This window comes from Meles meles, chromosome 11 (assembly GCF_922984935.1).
Source record: "Meles meles chromosome 11, mMelMel3.1 paternal haplotype, whole genome shotgun sequence".
NCBI lineage: Eukaryota > Metazoa > Chordata > Mammalia > Carnivora > Mustelidae > Meles > Meles meles.
Genome location: NC_060076.1, coordinates 1176382 through 1195679, shown reverse-complemented (window position 1 = coordinate 1195679; position 19298 = coordinate 1176382). Strand labels below are relative to the sequence as shown.

The 19298-nt window shown below is 67.4% G+C and overlaps 1 protein-coding gene across 1 annotated transcript in view; it reads right to left on the bottom strand.

Annotated features, from left to right (window-relative positions):
- The window catches only part of NOTCH1 (notch receptor 1), a 42305-nt gene extending 23730 nt beyond the window's left edge, over positions 1–18575 (bottom strand). The window contains exons 1-3 of the mRNA XM_046022081.1: positions 18251–18575; positions 16508–16589; positions 403–665 (exon numbers count right to left, since the gene is read on the bottom strand). Of these exons, the coding sequence (XP_045878037.1) occupies positions 403–665; positions 16508–16589; positions 18251–18311 (406 nt within the window). The 5' untranslated portion in view covers positions 18312–18575. The remainder of the gene's footprint in view (positions 1–402; positions 666–16507; positions 16590–18250) is intronic.
- Positions 18576–19298: the final 723 nt, after the last annotated feature.

Here is a 19298-nt window from a genome sequence, read left to right as displayed (position 1 = left end):
GCCCAGAGCCTCCTCCACCCCGGGGGTGGCTTCCGGGCGCCACGGAGGAGCCCACCCCGCGCAGACCTAAAGCAGCGTGTCTTTAGTCCCCAAGACCCGACAGCAGGACGTGGCCATCTTCTTGTGGACAGGGGCTGAGGGGCCCGGGACGCGTGGCCGGCGGGTGGAGCCAACCTCAAGACCTGAGCCGGTCTGTCCCCTCCAGGGCCTGGGGCGCATCAGAGCTCCTCACTGAGAGCTGGCCCGGCCCCGAGCGCAAGACCAGACGGAGGAGCCCCGTCCTCGTGGAGGCGGGGAGGAGCGGGGGCCCCACAGCAGCCGAAACCAGACAATTTCGGGGCTGGAAAGGGGCAGGGGCGGGGCCGGGGCCGGGGGTCCTCAGGGGCCGCCGCCCACTCTCACCTGCCCAGCCCGGGGGACAACGGCACTTGTACTCGGCGAGCGTGAGCAGGTCACAGGTGCCCCCATTGCGGCAGGGGGTGGACAGGCAGGCGTTGTCTCGAGGCGTCAGGCAGAGGGGCCCGGAGAAGCCCAGGCGGCAGGTGCAGGAGTAGTCCACCAGACCACCACGGTCCACGGCGTGGCACGTCCCAGCGTTCTTGCAGGGGGCGCTGAGGCAGGGGTTGGGCGCCTGGCACCGCTGGCCCGCAAAGGCCCCGCTGCAGCTGTGGGGGACACGCCAGAGCGGTGACTCATGCCGGCGTCCCGGCCCCCCGCCACCCTGGCCTGGCCCCGGTTCCCCACCCCGGCGTCGGCAGGGCCCGCAGCTTCTTGTGGCCGGGCGTGGGCTCGGGACTCCTCCGGGGCTGCAGGAGGTGCTGGGACCAGACGCGGGAGGCGGCCGCACAAGACCAGGGACCAGCCAACCGCCTCCCACCCAAACACTTTAAAGTGGTTCACTTCACACTCAGTGAATTCCACCTCAATTAAAAAAAACGATCATGTTAACCGGGGCAACGGGCTGGAGAGCAGAACGCACAGTGAGCACAGCCTGGGTTTCAAAACCCGCGCGGGCGTCTGCGTGAGCAGCTGGGCGAGCCGGCAGAGGGGGTCCCAGCTGTGCCCCAGGATGGAGCGCTCCGGGGCTCCCCTGTTGGGGGCTTGTCCGCTTCTCCCTGCTAGCTTTCCTGCAACCAGCGAGCCTTATTTGGGTAATAAAAGGGTTCATGGCTTTTCTGCTTCAATAGGGACAGAGGCCCAAGACGTGGGAGACTCCTCCCCGTTTCCTTTCTGAGGTGGAGTTCCCTCTGCGGAGGGGCTCTTAGCAGACAAGAACACCGCTGGGACACAGTCGGTGCCCCAACCCCACCCCCTGGTCCCCCACGCCCAGCGCCCAGACACGGTTTCCCCCTTGGGGATTAAGTCTTTACAATGTCCAGGTGACATCAGCCGCAAGCAAATACACCCATTTCACAACAACAGAAATCAAGGTGCCCAGAAGCACATCCTTCCCGAGTTCCTGAGAATCCTTCCCGGGCTCTCCCCGAGCCAGCCCGGGGCTGGGGAGCAGGGGGTGAAGGCCGCCACGTCGGCCAGCTCCGTGCCCTGCCCCAGAACCCACTGCTCAGGCTCCCTTGGGAGCGGACAAACTGGGAAGGGGGCGTCTCACAGGTTCTTTGCAGGGATGGGGCTCTGCACACACCACCCCCATCCCAGAGCCCCCCCCGGACACCTGTTGGCCCTGTTTCTGGCGCCTGGGCCTCACAGGGGCCATGGAGGTCACCCTGTGGCCCTGCACTCGAGGGGAAGAGCAGTGAGGCCCTGGGACCAGCCAGGCGTCCTTCTTCCCAGGGGCGCAGGCTGCGAGGCGGAACGGCCCTGGCCCGCCTCCGGCCCACAGTGGCCTGGGAAGGCCGCTGGGATGCCACACCCACAGCTCCGGGCACCGCGTTGGCAGGCCCTCCGGCCCCTGGCAGAGGTGGGGGTGGGCGGGGCAGCCCCGGCCCCCGGATGAAGAGGGGGCTCTCCTGAGCATGGAAACACCCCATCTGCCAGAGCCCCGCCAAGAAGGGGCTGCCCCCAGCCCTGGCACCGAAGCAACAGCCATGGCCGTCCCACAGGGACCCCCCTCCGCAGGTGGCAGCCTGCCGGTCCTCACTGCCTCCCCCTGGCCCGCCCCGGGGACTAGAGCCAGAGCCACATGGGCGGGGTGGCGGTCTGGGGAGCCGGGGTCTCGGGGTCCTCGCATCTCTCAGCAATGAGCTGTCCCCTGTCTGTCCCCAAGGCCTGGGCTGCGTCTGTCTCTCTGCAGGTTTTTCTCTGTGGCGGCCACTTGGGGAAGGTGACAAGGACAACACAAAATGGCCACCCTGGCCCACCGTCTGTTGTCAGAAGCCAACAGTCCCAAGCCAGCCGGCCTCAGGAAAACCAGTCGCCCTTTGTGGGGGGCGGGGAGGTGACTCAGGACGGAGCCAGGCTCCTGCCCAGCCTGCTGGGGAAGCAGGCTGTGGGGCTGGCGGCTGGGGCTCAGGGACCCCCACACCACCACGCTCCATGACTCGGGAGTTACTGACCGTCTGCTCCCGGCCTGAGCGGTACTGGGAGCCCCGAGAGGAGCAACGGGGGGACGGGGGATGGGTGTGGGGGACAGGCAGCACCTCCCCCAACCTATCAATGCCCTCCATTGTCAGGCAGGAGCTGGCCGCTGCTCCCGCTGTGAGAAAAGGCTCTTTTTTCTCTCCCAGCCACTGGCGGGACGGCGGGCGGTGGGTGGAGGACGCTGGGCAATCAGAGCAGGGTGGGAGCTGACCTTGTCCACACACCCCCCCCCCCCCCCCGCTCGGAGCCCTGCTGGTTTGAGGGAAGGGAAGCCTTCAGGGTCCCCCAGGGGGTGTCCCTGCGTCCCCCGCCACTAGACGGATTCCTAACTTGTTGGGATGCTGGGCATCCCCAGATGGACCGGAAGGTTCATCCCTAAACCCTCCAGCAGTGGGACGGCGCCCCTGTGAACAGCCCCCCTGCTCCGGCTCAGGAGGGGGACTCTGGTGGGAAGACCGTGGGACAACCCACCGGGATGGGTGGCATCCTCACCGATGAGGCCCGCGGGGGAAAGTACGCCAAGACATCAGGCATCGGTAGCGTGGACAAAGGCTGGCCGGGGAGCAGGTGCGCCTGTGGCCGGGGACGCGGGCAGCAGCTGCTCCCAGCCGGGCGCGGCGGGCCGCCAACCAGGGCGGGCGGGGCAGGGGCCAGGGAGGCTCCTCTGTGGGGGGGAAGCGGCAGCTGAGAAGGCCCATTGTCTTCCCTAGTCCTGCCCAAGGCCAGGCAGACACCACCGTGAAGGCATGCTGTCCAGCCTGGCTGGCCCCTGCACTGGGCCCGGACGTGCCACCATCCGCCACCAGCACCCCAGCTCCAGGACGGCCAGGCCCACAAGGGAAGGGGGGGTCCCTGCAGACCGGACAGTAGAGGCAGATGCTTTTTGGGGCCGAGTGGGGTACGACCTACAACCGGGGCTCAGCCGGGAGCCTGAGCCAAGGGGAAGCCCTGAGCCAGACACAGGGTCTGGGACGGCAGGTGCTCGGGTTAGCTTTGGGCCAGTCCTGGAGGCCACCCTTTCCCCACTGTGCCTGTCCCCCTCCAGGCCCCGGCCCTGCCGTCTCTCCCCTCTGCCCCTGCGTACACCTCTCTCCCCACCCGGCCACAGCACGGGAGCTGCCCGGGGAGGGACACCTGTGGGCCCCTCTGCCCACAGCCCCCAGACTTCCCACAGGGGGCTGGAGGACCAGGAGGCCAGTCCGTCCTCCGTGCCTGTCCTAGAGGGCTGTTGTAAGTGCCTGGTGGGGAGGGGCCCCAGCCTGGCCAAGGGAACAGCACCTGACAGGGGCCAGCCTAGAGCGGGCCCAGGGTGGGGTCTCAAGTGACCCGAATGAAGCCTCCTGCGGGCCGGCATACCCTCCTGTCCGGGAAGGGTGGGGAGCCCCCTGCCGACCGGACAGGGACAGAGGCTCCCTCCAGGAGGCCACCCAGCATCTGCCCCCCACCTGCCCTTTCTCCCGTCCTCTGCGCCGCCGCCCGCCCGTCAGCCGACCCACGCTGGCCGCAGAGGGGCCGAGACGGGCCGAGATAGGCCAGGCTTCCGGCAGACACCCTGGCCCACGGAGGAGGACGGCCAAATGGCCGCAGGGCCTGCTGTCCCCAGCCCTGGGGGCTTTGTTCCCACCTCAGTATTTCCACCCACTCGCCCCTGCCCTCCCCCCCCACCCGCACTCCATAGAAATGCGACTCCAGAAAGCATCTGGAGTCAGATGTTGCTGTGACCTTTCACCCGGGACTAATTCTAAATTGTGCTGTTTTCCTTTCTAAGCTAAGCAGCCATCTGCCACCCCCAGGGGACCGGTGACAGCTCCCTCCGCCCCAAACTAGGAGACAAGAGAGGAAGGGAGGGGTGAGGAGAGCTGGGCTCGGCTCTGCCCTCAAGGAGTTTGTGGTCCAGAGGGAAGCACGGGGCCTGCACCCCAGCCAGCTGGGGGCCGGGGGCAGCGATGGGGTACCCCTCCCTCTGTCCCCGCTGGAGGAACCCGATACCCCAGGAGAGCTGCTTCCTGGGGGTGCGGGAGGGGCTCTCCGTCCCACTCTGCCTGGGCCTCAGTTTCCCGAGGGCAGTGGAGTCGGGGGAAGCTCAATGGACTGCACGTGCTCAGAGGGCCCTCGTGCCTGTCGTCCCGCGACCTCACCATTGGGCGGAGGGGACTCACGCTCGCCAGCACTGCATTTGGTTTCTGCGTGAGTCACCGCGTCTCTGGGAACACACGGATGGACCCAGCGAGCTCTGCGTGTTTATGGAGAGTTGTGGGGACGCAAGGATGTGCCCTCCTGGGGCGACCGACCCTGCCGGGACCGGGACAAACTCTGGTGCAGGACTCGGGGGGGGCACCCCACAGGGGAGCAAGGCCCATGCCTCCCATCGCAGGGAAGGAGCGCGCGCCCAGCCCACCGAGTAGCCTGCGGCCAGGGCTCCCTGCTACGGAGAGCCACCGGGATGCGATCAGCGTCCCTCCTCAACCAAGTCCACGCGGCCCCGCAGAACCGCCCATCTTGCCACCACCAGCGGCAGGACCCATGCCCCGTGGCCACAGGATCAGTTACTGGGGAGCAGAACAAGGAGGTTCCCTCCTCACCACCCCGGCCCCCAAGCTGCCCGCCCCCCACACGGCCCCCGCCCAGCCTGCAGCGGACTGCCTGCCTAGAAGCCCCCTCCCCACAACACCCCTGCTGGCCCTCCACGAGTCTTCTGCCCAGGAAGCAGTTCGGGGGCCCTCGGGCTCCTGCTGTGTACCGGTCAACCAAGTCAGCATCACTGATTCCCACTGCTGACCAGGGCCGGGGGAGCCTGGCTGTCTGCTGCTCCTCCCACAACCCAATCCTATGCTGTTCACAAAGGACCACCAGCTTCCAGCCAAACCACCAATGCCAGACATAAAACTAGGGACCGCCCACCCCTGGGCAGCTGGGCCGGGAGTGGCGGAGACCCCTGGCCTGGGGAGAAGAGCACCCCCGTGTCCCAGCCCACCCAAACGGGGCCACCTGTGGACTTCCTTCGCTACAGGGGTAGACCGAGGGCAGGTCAGAAAGACCTCAGACCCGAGGTCCCCAGAGCTACAGCCATGAGTAGTGGGGTCAATGAGCTCAAGTCTTTCTCTGTTCAAGGCTTGGCGGGGGGAGTGGGGAGTCCTAGGACCTTGGCCCCTCCCTTGGGCAGGGCCACTCTAAGTCCCCCCCCGTATCCCAGCAGGGGCCACCTGTCTTACGGGAGGCAACAGCCGAGTGATGACGTGATGACCACAGGCTGGGCGGGGAGCTCGGCGACCTCTGTGGGCCTCCCCCAACGGTGGCCCATCTGGGGACCTGGCGTCCTTTCCCACTGGGAACGGCCAGGACAGCTCAGCTCTGGGAGAGCACCCCCCCCACTGGAGATGTAAGAACTGACCCAGGGCCCAGGCTTCCGGGCCCAACAGCGGCCGACAGTCCAGCCAGCTCTTTGTCTTGAATCTCTTCCCCAGGTCGCATCTCTGGAAGGTCTAAAATATGCGGGGAAGAGGAAAGAGCCGGCTTCCTTCCCGGCTCTGGGGGAAGCCCTTCGTGTGGGGGAGGGACCTGTTCTCCTGGGAAGTCACCTTTCCCACTGCAGGGAAAACAATGCCCTAGTGGCTCATTGTCCCCATGTCACTCAGGGCTGCCCCACCCTCGGCGTGGGAAGTGGCCCGTGGTCTGGAGGGAGGAAAAGGCCGGTGCAGGAGCCAGAGGGGGAGCCGGGAAGCTTCCTGAGATGGCCCAGCAGCTGGGGACAGAGGCAAACCAGGCCCACCTATGGGGTGGGGAGGACGGCCGGTTGGCACAGCCAGCAAGAACAGGGTCCCCCAGGGTCACAAGAAAGCCCCGTGGACATGAGGCGTGTGAGGAAAGGGCTGCCCACCCCCACTCAGAGAATCCTTGCCCTCCTCCTGGTCCACCAAAAGACAGAGCCCAAACTGGAGATAAGGGTGGCAGGTGTGACCTCTCCTGGGCTCTCCCAAAGGCCCACTGCCCCCCACAAAGGCAGGGGCCTCTGCTCCCAAGCAGGGCGGAGCGCAGACCCACACCCCCAATCGCTCGGAAGCAATGAAGGAATCGACAGGCACACAAGGCCATAGGGAGGGCTTAATCCAAAACTCGATTAATGAAGTCAGCAACCGCAGATTGAGCTCCCGCCAAAGCCAGAAATGACTCTGGCAACTTCCTGCCTCCGCTCCCAGGAGCACTTGCCATCTCAGGAGACGTGGGGAGAGGAGAAGCCTGCACAGTGACCCCCCCCGACCCCCGGCCGGCCAGGGTGGACCCCAGGGGCACTTGAGCTTCTTTCCAGAGTCTGCCGAGTATCCAAGGACCCTCTCACGCGGCTTCCAGAAAGATGAAGCAGAACCTGCGCTGAGACCCCACCGGCTTCCCCTCCCCGGGCTCCCACGCCGGCCCTGCAGGCACATACTGGGCCCATTTCACAGATGAGGAAACCGGGGCCCAGGCTCGCTGCACCAGCTGGACTTGAACGCAGCTCTTAACCAGCAGCCAGTCCCCCAGGGGCCATCAGAGCCAGGCCGCCCCCCAGTCCTGCCAGGGGGCGGCTACGGGTCCAGCGGGAGGATGTGTGTTCCCTATACCCACACACCCCGCCCAGGAGGCCTGGGTTTCTCACCTGACCACCCCAGTCCCAGAGGGACGCAGCAGACAATGCATTCCTACCCCCAGCTCCGCTGAAACACAAAACCCGGGGTGGGGGTGGGGGCTGGGAATCAGGAAGCCTCCCAGCCGGCTGGCGGGGGACCGTCTCTGGGCCCGGCTCCCCTGCAGCCCTCGTCCAGCGGGAGGGCCAGTCTTCCTCCTCCACGGGGCTGAGGGCTTTCCTAGCCATAGGCGCTGGCGTGAGAGGGCCGGAGCTCACAGCCAGCCTGCTCCCTGCTGCACACGGCAGGACCACCCTGCTTGCGGGGACCTGGCAGGGCCACCTGCGGGCTCCCTCCGGCCCGGCCGCAGCACAGGAATACGGTCCGTGGTGGTCCCAGAGGTCACTCCTGTCCTGCGTCACTCACCAGCCCTTTCTCTCTGGCCTCCGCTGCCCTCTCATGCCCACTGAGCACCCCCACCCCGAGACCAGGCCCCACGCGCCCTCCCCCCCAGGCTTGCCTACCTGGCTGTGTAGCCCTGGCTGTCACCCCAGGCCCCGCACGGCCTCCGAGGCGCCCTGGGACGCAGCAAATGCCAGAAGACAGAGGCCAGGCCCGGGTCGAGGAGGTGAAGGGGGCCTGCACTGCCACCCTCTGGGGACACCGGCTGTTCCGAGACAGGCCGTGGGTCCACCGCCTCGGGAGGGCTTTTCCCTGCAGGGAAAGCAGGCGGTTCTCCGGCTGTGCTTGACCCTCTGCCCTCGCATGAGCTCGGCCCAAGTGCCCGGGTGGGGCCTGTCCAGGAGAACTTTCTGGACGAGGCCTCGGAGCATGAGGGGAGGGCTCTGGTGCGGAGAAGAACTCACCCAACCTGTTGTCAGGGACCGACCATGTTAGAGCCACGTGTGAACCCAGACAGACCGAAAGGGGACACTGACTTGGAACCACCCCAGATAGGCCGTAAGGGCCGCACCTGCCGGCCAGGAGCTCTGCGGGACGCCTCACCCGGCTCGAGGTGCCTGGTCCCCATCCTCCCCAAGGGAAAGGAGCTCAGAGAGGTCAGTGGGCAGCCCAAGGCCACACAGCCCGGCGGGGGGCAGGGGGGGAGCACATTCCACGGCCTGTGTTGCTGGTGGAAACGCCACCCCAGCTCTGCGGGAGCAGCGTGCTAAAACGAGGGAAAGCCCTGCTCAGGGCAACTGGCTTGGACTGCCCCTCCTTCCAGAACCTCGAGTCGCCCAGCAGCCTCTGGCCTCAACTTCCCACTGTGTGCCCACCCCCAGCACTGGCCCGGGCTCGGGAGCAGAGCACAGTGCCTGCCGAGCACCAGGGGACCAGGCCACCACGTGCTGAACCCCGGCCACATGTGGATGCCGGGACACACGGCCTGGCCTGCCAGGCTCTTGGGCAGACAGGGCCGAGGCCGCCCTCACTCTGACCCGGGGGAGGGGAAGCAGGGAGGGGGCCGCCCCGCCCCGTAGGCCGCCCCATGGGAGCCGGGACCAGCCAGGCGGACAGGTTGGCCCGGAAGGCGCAGAGGTAGTCACCTGGCCCAGGCCCTGGAGGGAGGGGATACAGAGGCTCTGAGGGGCGGGCGGACGTGCGGCAGGACCCTCCCCACAGCCCGGGCTGAGCTCAGCGTCGCTCTTACTGAAAAGCTTCGGGGGAAAAACACACACACTCAAAACTCTGGCTTCTTCCCCAAACCTCTCATTTCCAGTAACTGTGCAGTTTCCGCTCACCAACAACCGACACAGAGGAAATGGTGGGAGGCAGGTCCCCAGCCCCACGCAGGGCCCTGCTGCGCAGGCCTGGACAGACCTTTCCAGAGGCTGCCAGCTGCCGCTCTCCCCGCCCACCCCCCTCCCGCCCTGCTGCAGTGGCTGCCCCCCTCTCCCCCTGCCTGTCCCCCGCAGACTGGCCGGGCTCCTTCCTCCTGGCAGCTTCCTGTCCCGGAAGGGGACACCCTACCAGAGCAGGCGCACTGAGCAGGCTCTGTGACCCAGGCCGGTCGGCGGAGGGTCAACCGCGGGTCTGGCTGGGTCCTCGGTTCTGGTCCCCTGGGCAGATGCCTGTGGCTCAGCTATGACCCAGGCCAGGCCACGACCGTGGGGTGAAGAAAGCAGAAGGCCAGCAGCCAGGCGACCGCCCGGGCCTGGAAGTGTCCCCAGGGAAAGGAGCAGCCGAGGGCCCAAGGGCCACCACGGCATCCTCCTATCCTGTTGCATGACCCCGCGTGGGTTCAAGAAGTCTTGGGGTGGGGGTGTCTCAGATGTTCTGGGGCCACCTCTCAAACCCCAGCCTCCGGGGCCCACTGCTGCGACGGCGGGACGGCCGTGACCACCCGCCCAGCTCCCCGAAGCCTCAGCTCCCCCACGGGGGAGCGATTTGCTCAGCAAATGAACAGCGTCAACAGTGACGAGGGCGCCGCTTACCCGGCTTAATGGAACCAACTGCAGCCCTCGAGAGCACACGGCGGACAGCCGGCCCGCTGAGGGGTGAGCTCAGACAGCTGCGGGCAAATCCTCACCCGCTCGTTAGCATGTGGCCAGGATGGGTCCCAGCCCAACCCGCACGGACGCCAGAATGTGGCCACTTCTCCCGCGAGCATCTCAGCACCCCCCGCCCACATCTCTGAGCAGCCTGAGCATGGGGGTGGCCCGGGGAGCGAGCAAGGGTCCCCACCTCGGCAGGCCGAGCTCTCGGGGTGAAGGGTCCAAAGCCACGGCCGGGCCAGGACCGTGTGGGGCGTCCCAGACCGAGACCCGGCGGGGGGCTGGCCACTGTGTCCGGGGGATGCTTGGGTTTGGAAACTGCACGTGTGGGGTCCGAGGCCAGGCTCCCCAGTGCACACCTCCCCACCAAGGCCCACTGTGAGAACGGGACCCCAGGCCCTTCCTCCTGGAAGCTGTGCCCCCCAGAGAGCGGCCTTCATTTGCTTGGGGGCAGGGCAGGGAGGCGCAGGGGTGACCTCCAGAGAAAGCCCCCCCTCCCCCCCGCCCAGGAGAGCTTAAGACCCACAGGACAACAAATGGCTGTGGGGGCGGGAGACCGAGGGGTCCAGACCCACTCAAAGAAGCGTCAGGGGGAAGCCAGGGAGCAGGGGCTTAAGCAAAGTAATTCACCTGAAAGCGCTAATGACCTGACACGCTGGTCCCCCCCCCCCCGCCGGAATGCTACCCCCCAGGAGCAGGGGGTGCAGGGTGGGGCATTGCACCACTTGGCGAAACACTGCGGGGGAGAGTTTCTGCCCCAGAATCCCACGGGTCTCAGAGAAGCCGAGAAAGCCGTGCCCCCACCGACAGCAGTGAGCCCGGGTGCCAGCGCGCCCAAGTGTGCCTGACCGGGAGGGACCCTGACCAGGAGGGGCCACGGTGCTGCCCTGGGGGAGACACGGAGCCGGCCTTAGCCCGGAAGGCAGCCCGCAGGGACCCCGTCTGCATCTAAGCGCGAGGGGCCGGGCCCCAGCCCCGTCTGTCTCCCACGGGGCCACACCCGGTAACTCTGAGCCCATCCTGCGAGTCCAGAAAGGCCGGCGGGCGATGACCACACCCCGCTCCCGGGGCCTGCTTCTGTCCTGCCGTGTGTCCTGCCGCACCGCCTCTCCTCTCCCACACAGCACAGCCTGCGTCGGCCTCGCCTGCCCCAGCACCTACTATGCGCTCCGTAAGACCCTCCTCCCACCACAGCCCTGCGAGCTGCTCGGGGCAGGCTGATGCTCGGCGGCCAGTGAGAGCAGGGTCCAGCGTGGACCTGGAGCCTGAGCGGGCCAGGGCCGCAGGCATGTCCGGCCTTCCCGGGTGACTCCCCTGGGGACATGCCAAGCCACACGCCTAGGGTCACCGGGACTGCAGGCCGGCCACCCGGGCCCAGAGACGAGGGCCAGTTCCTCCGGGAAGCCTTCCAACCCCCATCTCCTCTGTACTTCAGCCTGAGACCACAGGACCTGGATGCTGATGCCCAGTGCCAGCCCATCCCTGACGTCTCAGAGATGCGGCGGGGTCCAGGGCAGGTGGGCCCCACAGAGAGACACTGCCCAGAAGCAGCCATGTCGTGGGACTGTGCTCGAGTGACACGTCCAGGACAGGCAGATCGGGGGCGGAAAGCAGATTAGGGCTGGCCAGGGCTGGGGGCTGGTCTAGAGAGGAGCTCACGGAGCTGTGGAGCTGGGGCCCGCGGCCTGGTGCTGCAGGGCTGCGGTGGGCGGAGGGTTTCTACTGAGCGCTTAGTAGGTGCTGGAGGCGGGCAAGGTGGACGCAGGCCTTGCGGGGTTGGGGAGGGACACGGTGCCGCAGGGCTGGCCTGTGGACAGACGGCAGGCCCCAGGCCGGATGGCACGGGTGCGGGCCAGCCTTAGGGACGCGGTAGGTGCCCGATGGTGCGCTCCGAGTGGTGAAAACAGCAAGACTCATGATGCCAGTGACCGACCCCTAACACGCGTCTATGCAGCCCCAACCCACCTGTCGGCCGCTCTGTCCTGCGTGGGGGGTGGGGCCCAGTCTGAGAAGACACCCTGGGGCCCGGGCTAGTCCCGAAAAGGGCCTTCCTCGCACGTCCGCCCTCCACCAGAACACCCGTGCTTCACCGCGCCCTCCCCAGCCCAGGGCGGGGGGGGGCGGGCATCTGCGAGGAACACCGGAGCCTAGAGCGGGGCCCAGACTCACAGAACCTGCCTCCCGCCCAGCCCTGCCTCACTGCCAGGCACCCCTAACCCCGACCGGGCGTTTACGGGCCCGTCCCAGGGTCCTGCTGGGATGCCGCGGAGGGGAACGCCGTCACATACAGAGGGGGAAACAGTCCTAGGGAGGCGATGTGTGTCTGAAGGGGGTCCCGCCATCTTCTAGACGGTGCACGGCAGGACACGGTGGGGCGCCCACACAGCCCACCAGAGCCAGCTAAGCCCCGGCCGTCCCGGGGAGCCTCAGGACCCACAGACATGCCGGCCCCACGGTCCCCGCAGGCAGAGCCCAGCCCCGGCCCAGCCCAGCCCTTCCCCTCACCGCCTCAGTTGTTCCCACCTGTAAACTGGCTTAAAAAAAAAAGACAAGCAGCGCTGGCCAGCACCAGTGGGCGGTGGCCAGCACCTGGAGGGGTGTGAGCCACCAAGAAACGGGACTGCCAGGGCCTTCAGGGGCCGGTCGAGGCGACCATCTGTGCGCGGTCGTCCTCCTGCTACGTTGTTGAGGAAAGCAATCCAGACGCTCGACCAGGTCTGCAAGCCACATCCTCCCACTATTTCTAGACAAGACGCGAAACAGGAAAGGTGCCCTCCCCACTCCGGGACGGTGCACCCCTCGGCCCGGCGTGGCCCCGGCTGCCCGTGGAAGGCACGGTGAGCGCAGCGGGGGGCCGTCGCTGGCTCCTGTGGGGTCCCGTGGGCCCCTCCCCTGCTGCCAGCTGCTGGGGGTCCCAGCCCCGAGCTGCACCGCCCACCATCCTGAAGAGCGTCTCCTCCATCCACAGCTGACCCGAACCCACCCTCTTCCTGCAAAGGGCACAGTTTCCTTTCTTTTTCAAAAAAAAAAAATATGTATTTCTTGCAACGGGAAAAACGTTAGCCACGGTGCAGGGGCAGGGCCTGGCCCCAGGAGGCGTCTTCCTTCAAAAGAAGGCGGGTTCCTTGAGGTCTCCACACCGAGCCGGGAAGCAAGGGAGGCCGGTCTGGTTCACCCTACGTGTCTCGCCCGTGTGTGTCTAACCCCGTCCTGGGTCCCAGATGCCGCAGAAACAGAGGAAGCCCCACGGTGGCCTGGGGAGTCAGGCTGTCCCTCCCCCAGCCTTGCCCAAGGCTCCCAGGTGACTCAGTGGAAACCGCCAGACCAGGTGACAGGAGCTGACGGAACAGTCCCTCTGAAGCCAGGCCCCGTCATTTCCCCCGCCCAAGCCTCCCAACCTCCTCTGGTAAAGGGAAGTTGTCCCTCGGGCCCTGCTTCCTCGGAGAGCAGCCAGGGAGACTGGGGACCATGCGGTGCGACAGGCCGGCCGGCTAGGACACAGGCTTGGAGAGAGAGAGGGGCAGGGCCAGGCGCCACTTTGTGCTCGGCCATCCGGGCAGGGCACCCCCCACCCCGCCCGCCCCGTGCCCAAACCACATGGTGTCACAGGCTGGGGCCATGTCAGCCCCGGATCAGGCTGCCCCGCCCACCACGCTCACCTCCCCCGACACGTCACGCCCACGTGGTGTTGCCGGGAAAGTCACCACATCACCGCCACAAGGGCCCGGGCTGTGTCGGCCCCGGGCCCGCCAGCCAGCACCTCCGGCAGCACCCAGCAGGTGCTCAGAAGCATCTTGGGGGAGAGCAAGGGGACTGGGGGGTGCGAGCCAGTGGCAGCAACAAAACCGCCAGCTCCGGGGAGCCCCTCCCCGGGCGGCGCCTTCTGCGGCCTCCAAAGGGACTGGTGGGCCGCCCAGACGCTGGAGAACGAGGATCCTGAAACCCGCCCGGTCAGCTCAAAGGGAGAAGCGGGGGACCCGACACTTGGCCGGCAGTTCTTACACAATCTTCACGCCGCGGAGAGATCAGTCGTGGGTCTGAGCTCAGGTGACCCGGCGACCCGGGGTCACAGAGCTGGTGGGAGGCCGAGCCAGCCTCAAACACGGGCTGGTCCCGGGGCTGAGCCCCCAGCCGCCAGCCCACTGGACTTCCCTCCCAGGTGCTCCAAGCGCGATGGCTCAGCCTGTTTCTGCGATCACCTGGGCGGCGACCCGGGGAGCAGACTTTCTCACGGGTGGGGGGGCAGCTTAGCGATCCTGGGGCCTCAGCTCCCCACCCAGGCCGGGGCAGCCCCCCACCGTAAGGCTATCAGACAGAGGATGCATGCTCACCCCAGTGGACAACAATCCCCTGGGCCTTCTCCCTCCTCCAAACAAAAGAAAAGAGGGGGAGCCCTCGTGAGTGTCCCCCGCCCCCGGCACTGACTGCCCTGGGCCTGGTGCTCAGCCCACAGGGACAGGCCCCACGGCCTGTCCCCGGCAGCCACCGGCCCACCAGTCCCGGTGCCGGTCCTGGGAAGGCTTTCACACGAACAAAAACCTCTTTCCCAACCCTGAGCCCTACAGACACCTGACTAGTGGGGCTCCGGGGAAGGTTTCTTCTCTTTCGGATGGAAACATATGACTCACCAGGTACTACCGTGCCCGGCACTGGGACACTACGGTCTCCACGGGGGAGCCAGCAAGCCGACCCAGAGAGGTCAAGGACCTTCTGAGAGAGAGCCCAGGACGAATGCTACAGAGTCGGAATTCCTACCTAGCTTGGCACCAGGGGCCTCCGCCCTCACACCTAGGGGGAAAGAAAGTGCCTTCCCCGCTCAGCTTCCCACCCTAGCAGACTTTCCGGGGCCTCAAGGGGAACAGGTCGCAGCAGAAGGCACCGGCCCCCGGCACAGAGGGAGCCAGGGCCCACCACAGGAGTGGCCATTACGTCCCCGAGCGGCATCCCGAGTCCAGACCTGGGCCTCTCCACAGCTGGGCCTGGCTGGCACCCCATCCCTGCTCCCCAATCTCCATCACGGGGCGACCCAGAGGTAGGGCCTCTGAGGACAGGGCTTCCGTTCCGTCTTCCAAGTGGATCTGTGGGGTGTGCACAATGGGGTCTCTGTGGGCCGAGCTCGGCTGAGCGCCAGGCCAGGCCAGACCGAGGCAGGCTTCCCGCCAAGGAGGAGGGGGCCTCAGGCCCCAGGGAGAAGCCAAGCCCACCACCCCAGCCCTCAGTGGCCGGGCTCGGGCTGGCAGGGTGCTGGGACGGAGGGACGGGAGGGCACGCTGCACTGTCGCTCTGTGCCCTGGAAGGGTCTTACCCCAATGGACAGGAGGGGGCCACATCCCAAGGCAGCCCCCTTGTGGCCCCGGCTCCAGCCCAGGGAGACCCCAGTGGCTCCTGGGCTGGGCTGTCCCTGCTCCTTGGTGGCGCTGATGAAAGATGGCTCCCACCTTCCCCAGCACAGCGCCCCTCCTGCCTTCCCAGAGCCTCTGCAGACGCGCAGGGACCCCCCCCCACGCCCCATGGGTGAGCGCTGCCAGAGCGCGGCCGGCGGGAAGGGAGTCGGGAGTCATGCATTCTGGGAAGCCACGCATAATTAATCACACGGCATTAATCCGCCTCCCGACAATAGCCCCCGCGCTTCCCCTGAATCCCAGCTGTCGGTCTCTGAATGAAAGGAAACAAGATTTAGGGCATCAAGCGTTGGTGAGGCTTCTGCAGGAGAAGAAAAAGGACCCAAAAAAACCAAAAAAAAAAAAAAAGTGTGCATTCATTAGCATCCAACAAAGACACAATCCTCTTTGTCTATTAAACTGCTCACAGACCTGCTTAATTGGCTTCAGCCCGGGGAGGCTGGGGGCAGGGGAAGGAGGGGCTGCTTGCCCACGGGCCAAGGGTTGTCAAGGGAAGGGGCCCTTAGCAGTGGGAATGCGGCTCGCCCGAGGAGGACGGAGGACCCGGACCGGCTGGGGAACCCCTGCTTCCCTTGTGCCCCTGCCCCCCACCCCAGGGGAGGAGGGGCCCTTCCTCCAGCCACCAACTGCCACCTTGGGCTCCCACCTCACCAAGTCAAGGCCACCGGCACAACAGAAACACTCCTCTGTGGCCGGTGCACACGGGCAGGCGGGGTGCGGGACTGAACCAGGAGTCCCCTTCCCAATCGGGGCGAGCCGCAGGTACACACCCCACAACACACATTCCTGCCCCAGCTTCGGGGACCAAGGCCTGGCAGCCGATGGGCGGGGCGATGGGCCGGTTGGTGCGGCGGGGGGGGGGGGGGGGGGGGGGGGGGGGGGGGAGGCGGGGGGGGGGAGGTTGGAGCTACAGATGCCAGGACAGAACCCGAGCCCCCCGGCAGGCACGCGCACCCCCCCCAACCTGGGGAATGAGCTCCCCAACCTCCCCGGAGGTCAGAGAGGGGGAGCCGGGAAGGCCCAGAGGGGCGGGTCTGGCTTTGAACCAGCCCATTTCTGGCTCAGAGGCCCTGCCCAGAGGAGGAGGAGGAGGCACCCCCCAGAGACCCAGCCTCGCTGAAGGCCCACAGCCTCCCCGGCGGGTCACTTGTTTCTCAGGGACTTTAGGGAGAAATGGGGTGCCCAGAATTCCCACCTAGCACACCCCAGGAGTCCAAGGTGGCCCACAAAGGCGTGCTCGAACCTCCAGCAGCCGGACCAGCTCCACACACACAGTGTAATTGCTGGTGATTAAGTAATTGCCAGACTTTGTCCAATAAAAGTAGCACGTGACCGCGCCCAGCCTTCTGGGCCATCTCCACAAGACAATGGCCTAGTGTTCTGTCCCCGCTGGCCCCTGATGCACAAGGCAGGGGCTCTGCTCCCAACAAAAGCAACAGGTCCCCACAGGGGCGCAGGGGTGCGTACTCACACACAGGCCTCGGTGCCATTGGGGAACACTTCACACTTCCCGCCATTCAGGCAGCTCTCACTGGGCTGGGAACATCGCAGACCTGGGAAGGGGCAAGACGATAGGTCAGCCTGGGTGGTGGGAGGGCCCTGAGCCCAGGGAAGGGCCCCCCCAAGCGGCATAGCCACCCCTCTACCTACAAGGTTCTGCATCGTCATGGACTTGCTGGGGGCAGGGGACCTCGGAAACTCCCAAATGTGAACCCCAAGGGGCTTCAACACTCTGCCCAGAGTTCCGTGGTCAGAAATGGGGAGGAAAGGCAACAGGCTGGCTGGGTGGCAGGTGGGCAGGTCACGCTCAAAGTGGACAGGGTGGCCTGAAATGCCATCTTGACAACAGTGAAGAAATCTGACATGACCCTGGGCCACTCTCCCAAGCACCCCCGACCCCTCTTCAATGGGGCTTCAGCGGGGAGCCCAGAGGGGCTGGGCCCCTATCCAGCCACCAGGACTGTCTTGCTGTTCAAACATGTTCTGTGAGGGGCGGTGCTGGGGGGGGTGGCCACACTGCCCCCCACCCCCAGCTCGTGGGAAAAGGCGACAGCTGCGAGGCTTGATGCCCCGCCCGCCTAGGAATCAGAGCAGCCCATTGTCACCAGGGCCGCCTCCTGGGGCACCGGGCTACACCTCGGGGACCTGGCCCCGCCTCTAGGACACCCAATACCTGCCCCTGGGGGGCGGGCATCTTCAGCTTCACCCATAGGAGGGGAACGATGAAGACACCCGTTTGGAAGGAATTCCACCCCTTTCCCCAGAAGGGATTAAGCCAGTCGCTGCCTCCCCATCTCTCCAGCGCTGTGTAAATTAAGCCTCTTGGGGGTGGGGACGGATGTGACTTGGGACCCCACCGTCTGGAGGGGGACGCTAAGTCTCCCCTCCAACTTTTAGGGGCCAGAGAGGAATTAATCACCACTGGGTCCCTCGACGTGAAGTGGAGACGGACACGCGCGCCTCCTCCACGTCCCCCTTCACCCTCGCAGGGTTTCCAAACTCCAACTCCGCAAAGTCAAAGTCCCACCAGCTCGAGCTGGGGGTTCCGCACCCCCGCGCCACCCCCGGCCCCCGCCCCGGCCAGACCGCCTGGGGGCCTGGCTGGGGGCAGCGATCGCGCGTGGGAAGGAGACCCCCGGGTCCGCGCCCCTCGCCCGGCCCTTCGCCAACTGTCCTGAATGGGGAGGAGGCCGGTCCGCCTGGCGCCCCGCTGCCCACCACGCCCGGCAGCCTGGCCGCGCCGCACAGCTCCGTAAAGGCAGCGCGACGGCCGGGACCCCACGCTCCGCGCCCCAACATCCGCCCGCGGCGCGGGCCAGCGGCGAGGGAAAAGATACTGGCCCCCAAAGCAACAGGAAACCAAAACCGACTCGATTCAAATCGAAAAGCAGTAGGCAGCTCGCCCGCCTGCCCCGGCGGCAAGCCCCACGCGTGGCTGACGGAGGGCGAGCCCAGGGCTGGGCCTCCCGGGGCCCCGGGGGCCCCCAGCGCCCCACCCGGCTTCAGACCCGGCTCCAGGTGCGGGCGGCGCGGGTCCACCCCGGTCGGGCAGGCGGCGCGGGGGAGTCTCGGTCCTTCTCCCCGCGCCCCGGGTCTCCGGGTTCCCCCTCCCCGCGCTGGCCGCCCGCTCCCAGCCGCCCGGGGCGCGCGCGCAGGGCGCCGCCAAAGTTTCCGGAGGGCGCGGGAAGTTGCGGGCTCGCGGGCGGGCGCCTACCTCGTGCGGCGAGCGCGGGCAGCAGCGCCAGGCAGAGCAGGGGCGCCGGGAGCGGCGGCATGCCTGCCCGCCCGCTGCCCGCTGCGCCGGGGGCGGCCTCCTGCGCCGGGACGGCGGGGCTCGGGCGCACGGGCGCGCGCCGGACGGTCCCACGAGCGGCGGCGGCGGCCCGCGACTGCTCCCGGCTTCTCGGCGGGCGGGCGGCGCTGGGACCCTCGCGGCCTCCGGGCCCGGCTCGTGCCCCCGCTCGTTCCCCCGCTCGTTCCTCCGCTGCGCTCGCGCCCGCGCCCGCGCCCCGCGCCCCTGCGCTCCCTCCCGCGGCCGAGGCACTAGTGAGGCGCGGGCCGCCGTGCGCCCCGCCCCCGCCCGCCGGCCCCGCCCCCCGGGCCCGCCCCGCCGATCCCTCCGCACCCCTCGCCCTTGCTGGCCTCGCCCCTGCGCGCGCGCCGCCCGCCCGCGTCTGCTCGGGCTGGGCGCGCGTCCGGAACCCCGGTCTCCCGGTGCTGGAGGCCGTGGCGGGGCGACGGGGCGCCGGGGCCAGCCCTAGGGACTACTTCTTGTTCGAAAGTTTTCAGCGGCAAAAAGTTTGGCTCCGGACTGCGGAAGGATCCGGCCCCGACGGCCGCCGCGCTCGGCCACAATCGGCAAAGATTTGCATCTCAATAGCGCGGGAGGCGCGGGCGGAGTGGGCACCGGGGAGTCTGAGGGGACCGTGCGCGGTGGGGACGGGCGGCCGAGGCCGGTTAGGGTTCCCCAGGCCCGGGGCGGGAGAGGTCGTGCCCCCGACAGCGGGACGTAAGCCCTGAACCAGGGCTCTCCTCCCAGCAGCCCTGAGGGCTCCGTTGCGAGCCTCCAGGAGACCCGCCAGACAGCCCAGCGCTAGCGACCCCGAGGGACGGTGGCAGCAGGGCTGTGGTTTCTGGAAAGAGGGTTCTGGGGGCCCCAACGAGACAACCTGGGGCCAACGCCCGGCCACACGATTGCGCTGCCACTCCCCCAGGAGGGACCCGCCCCTAGAGCTCCTTGGTCACAGTCCGGCCCCTTTTCT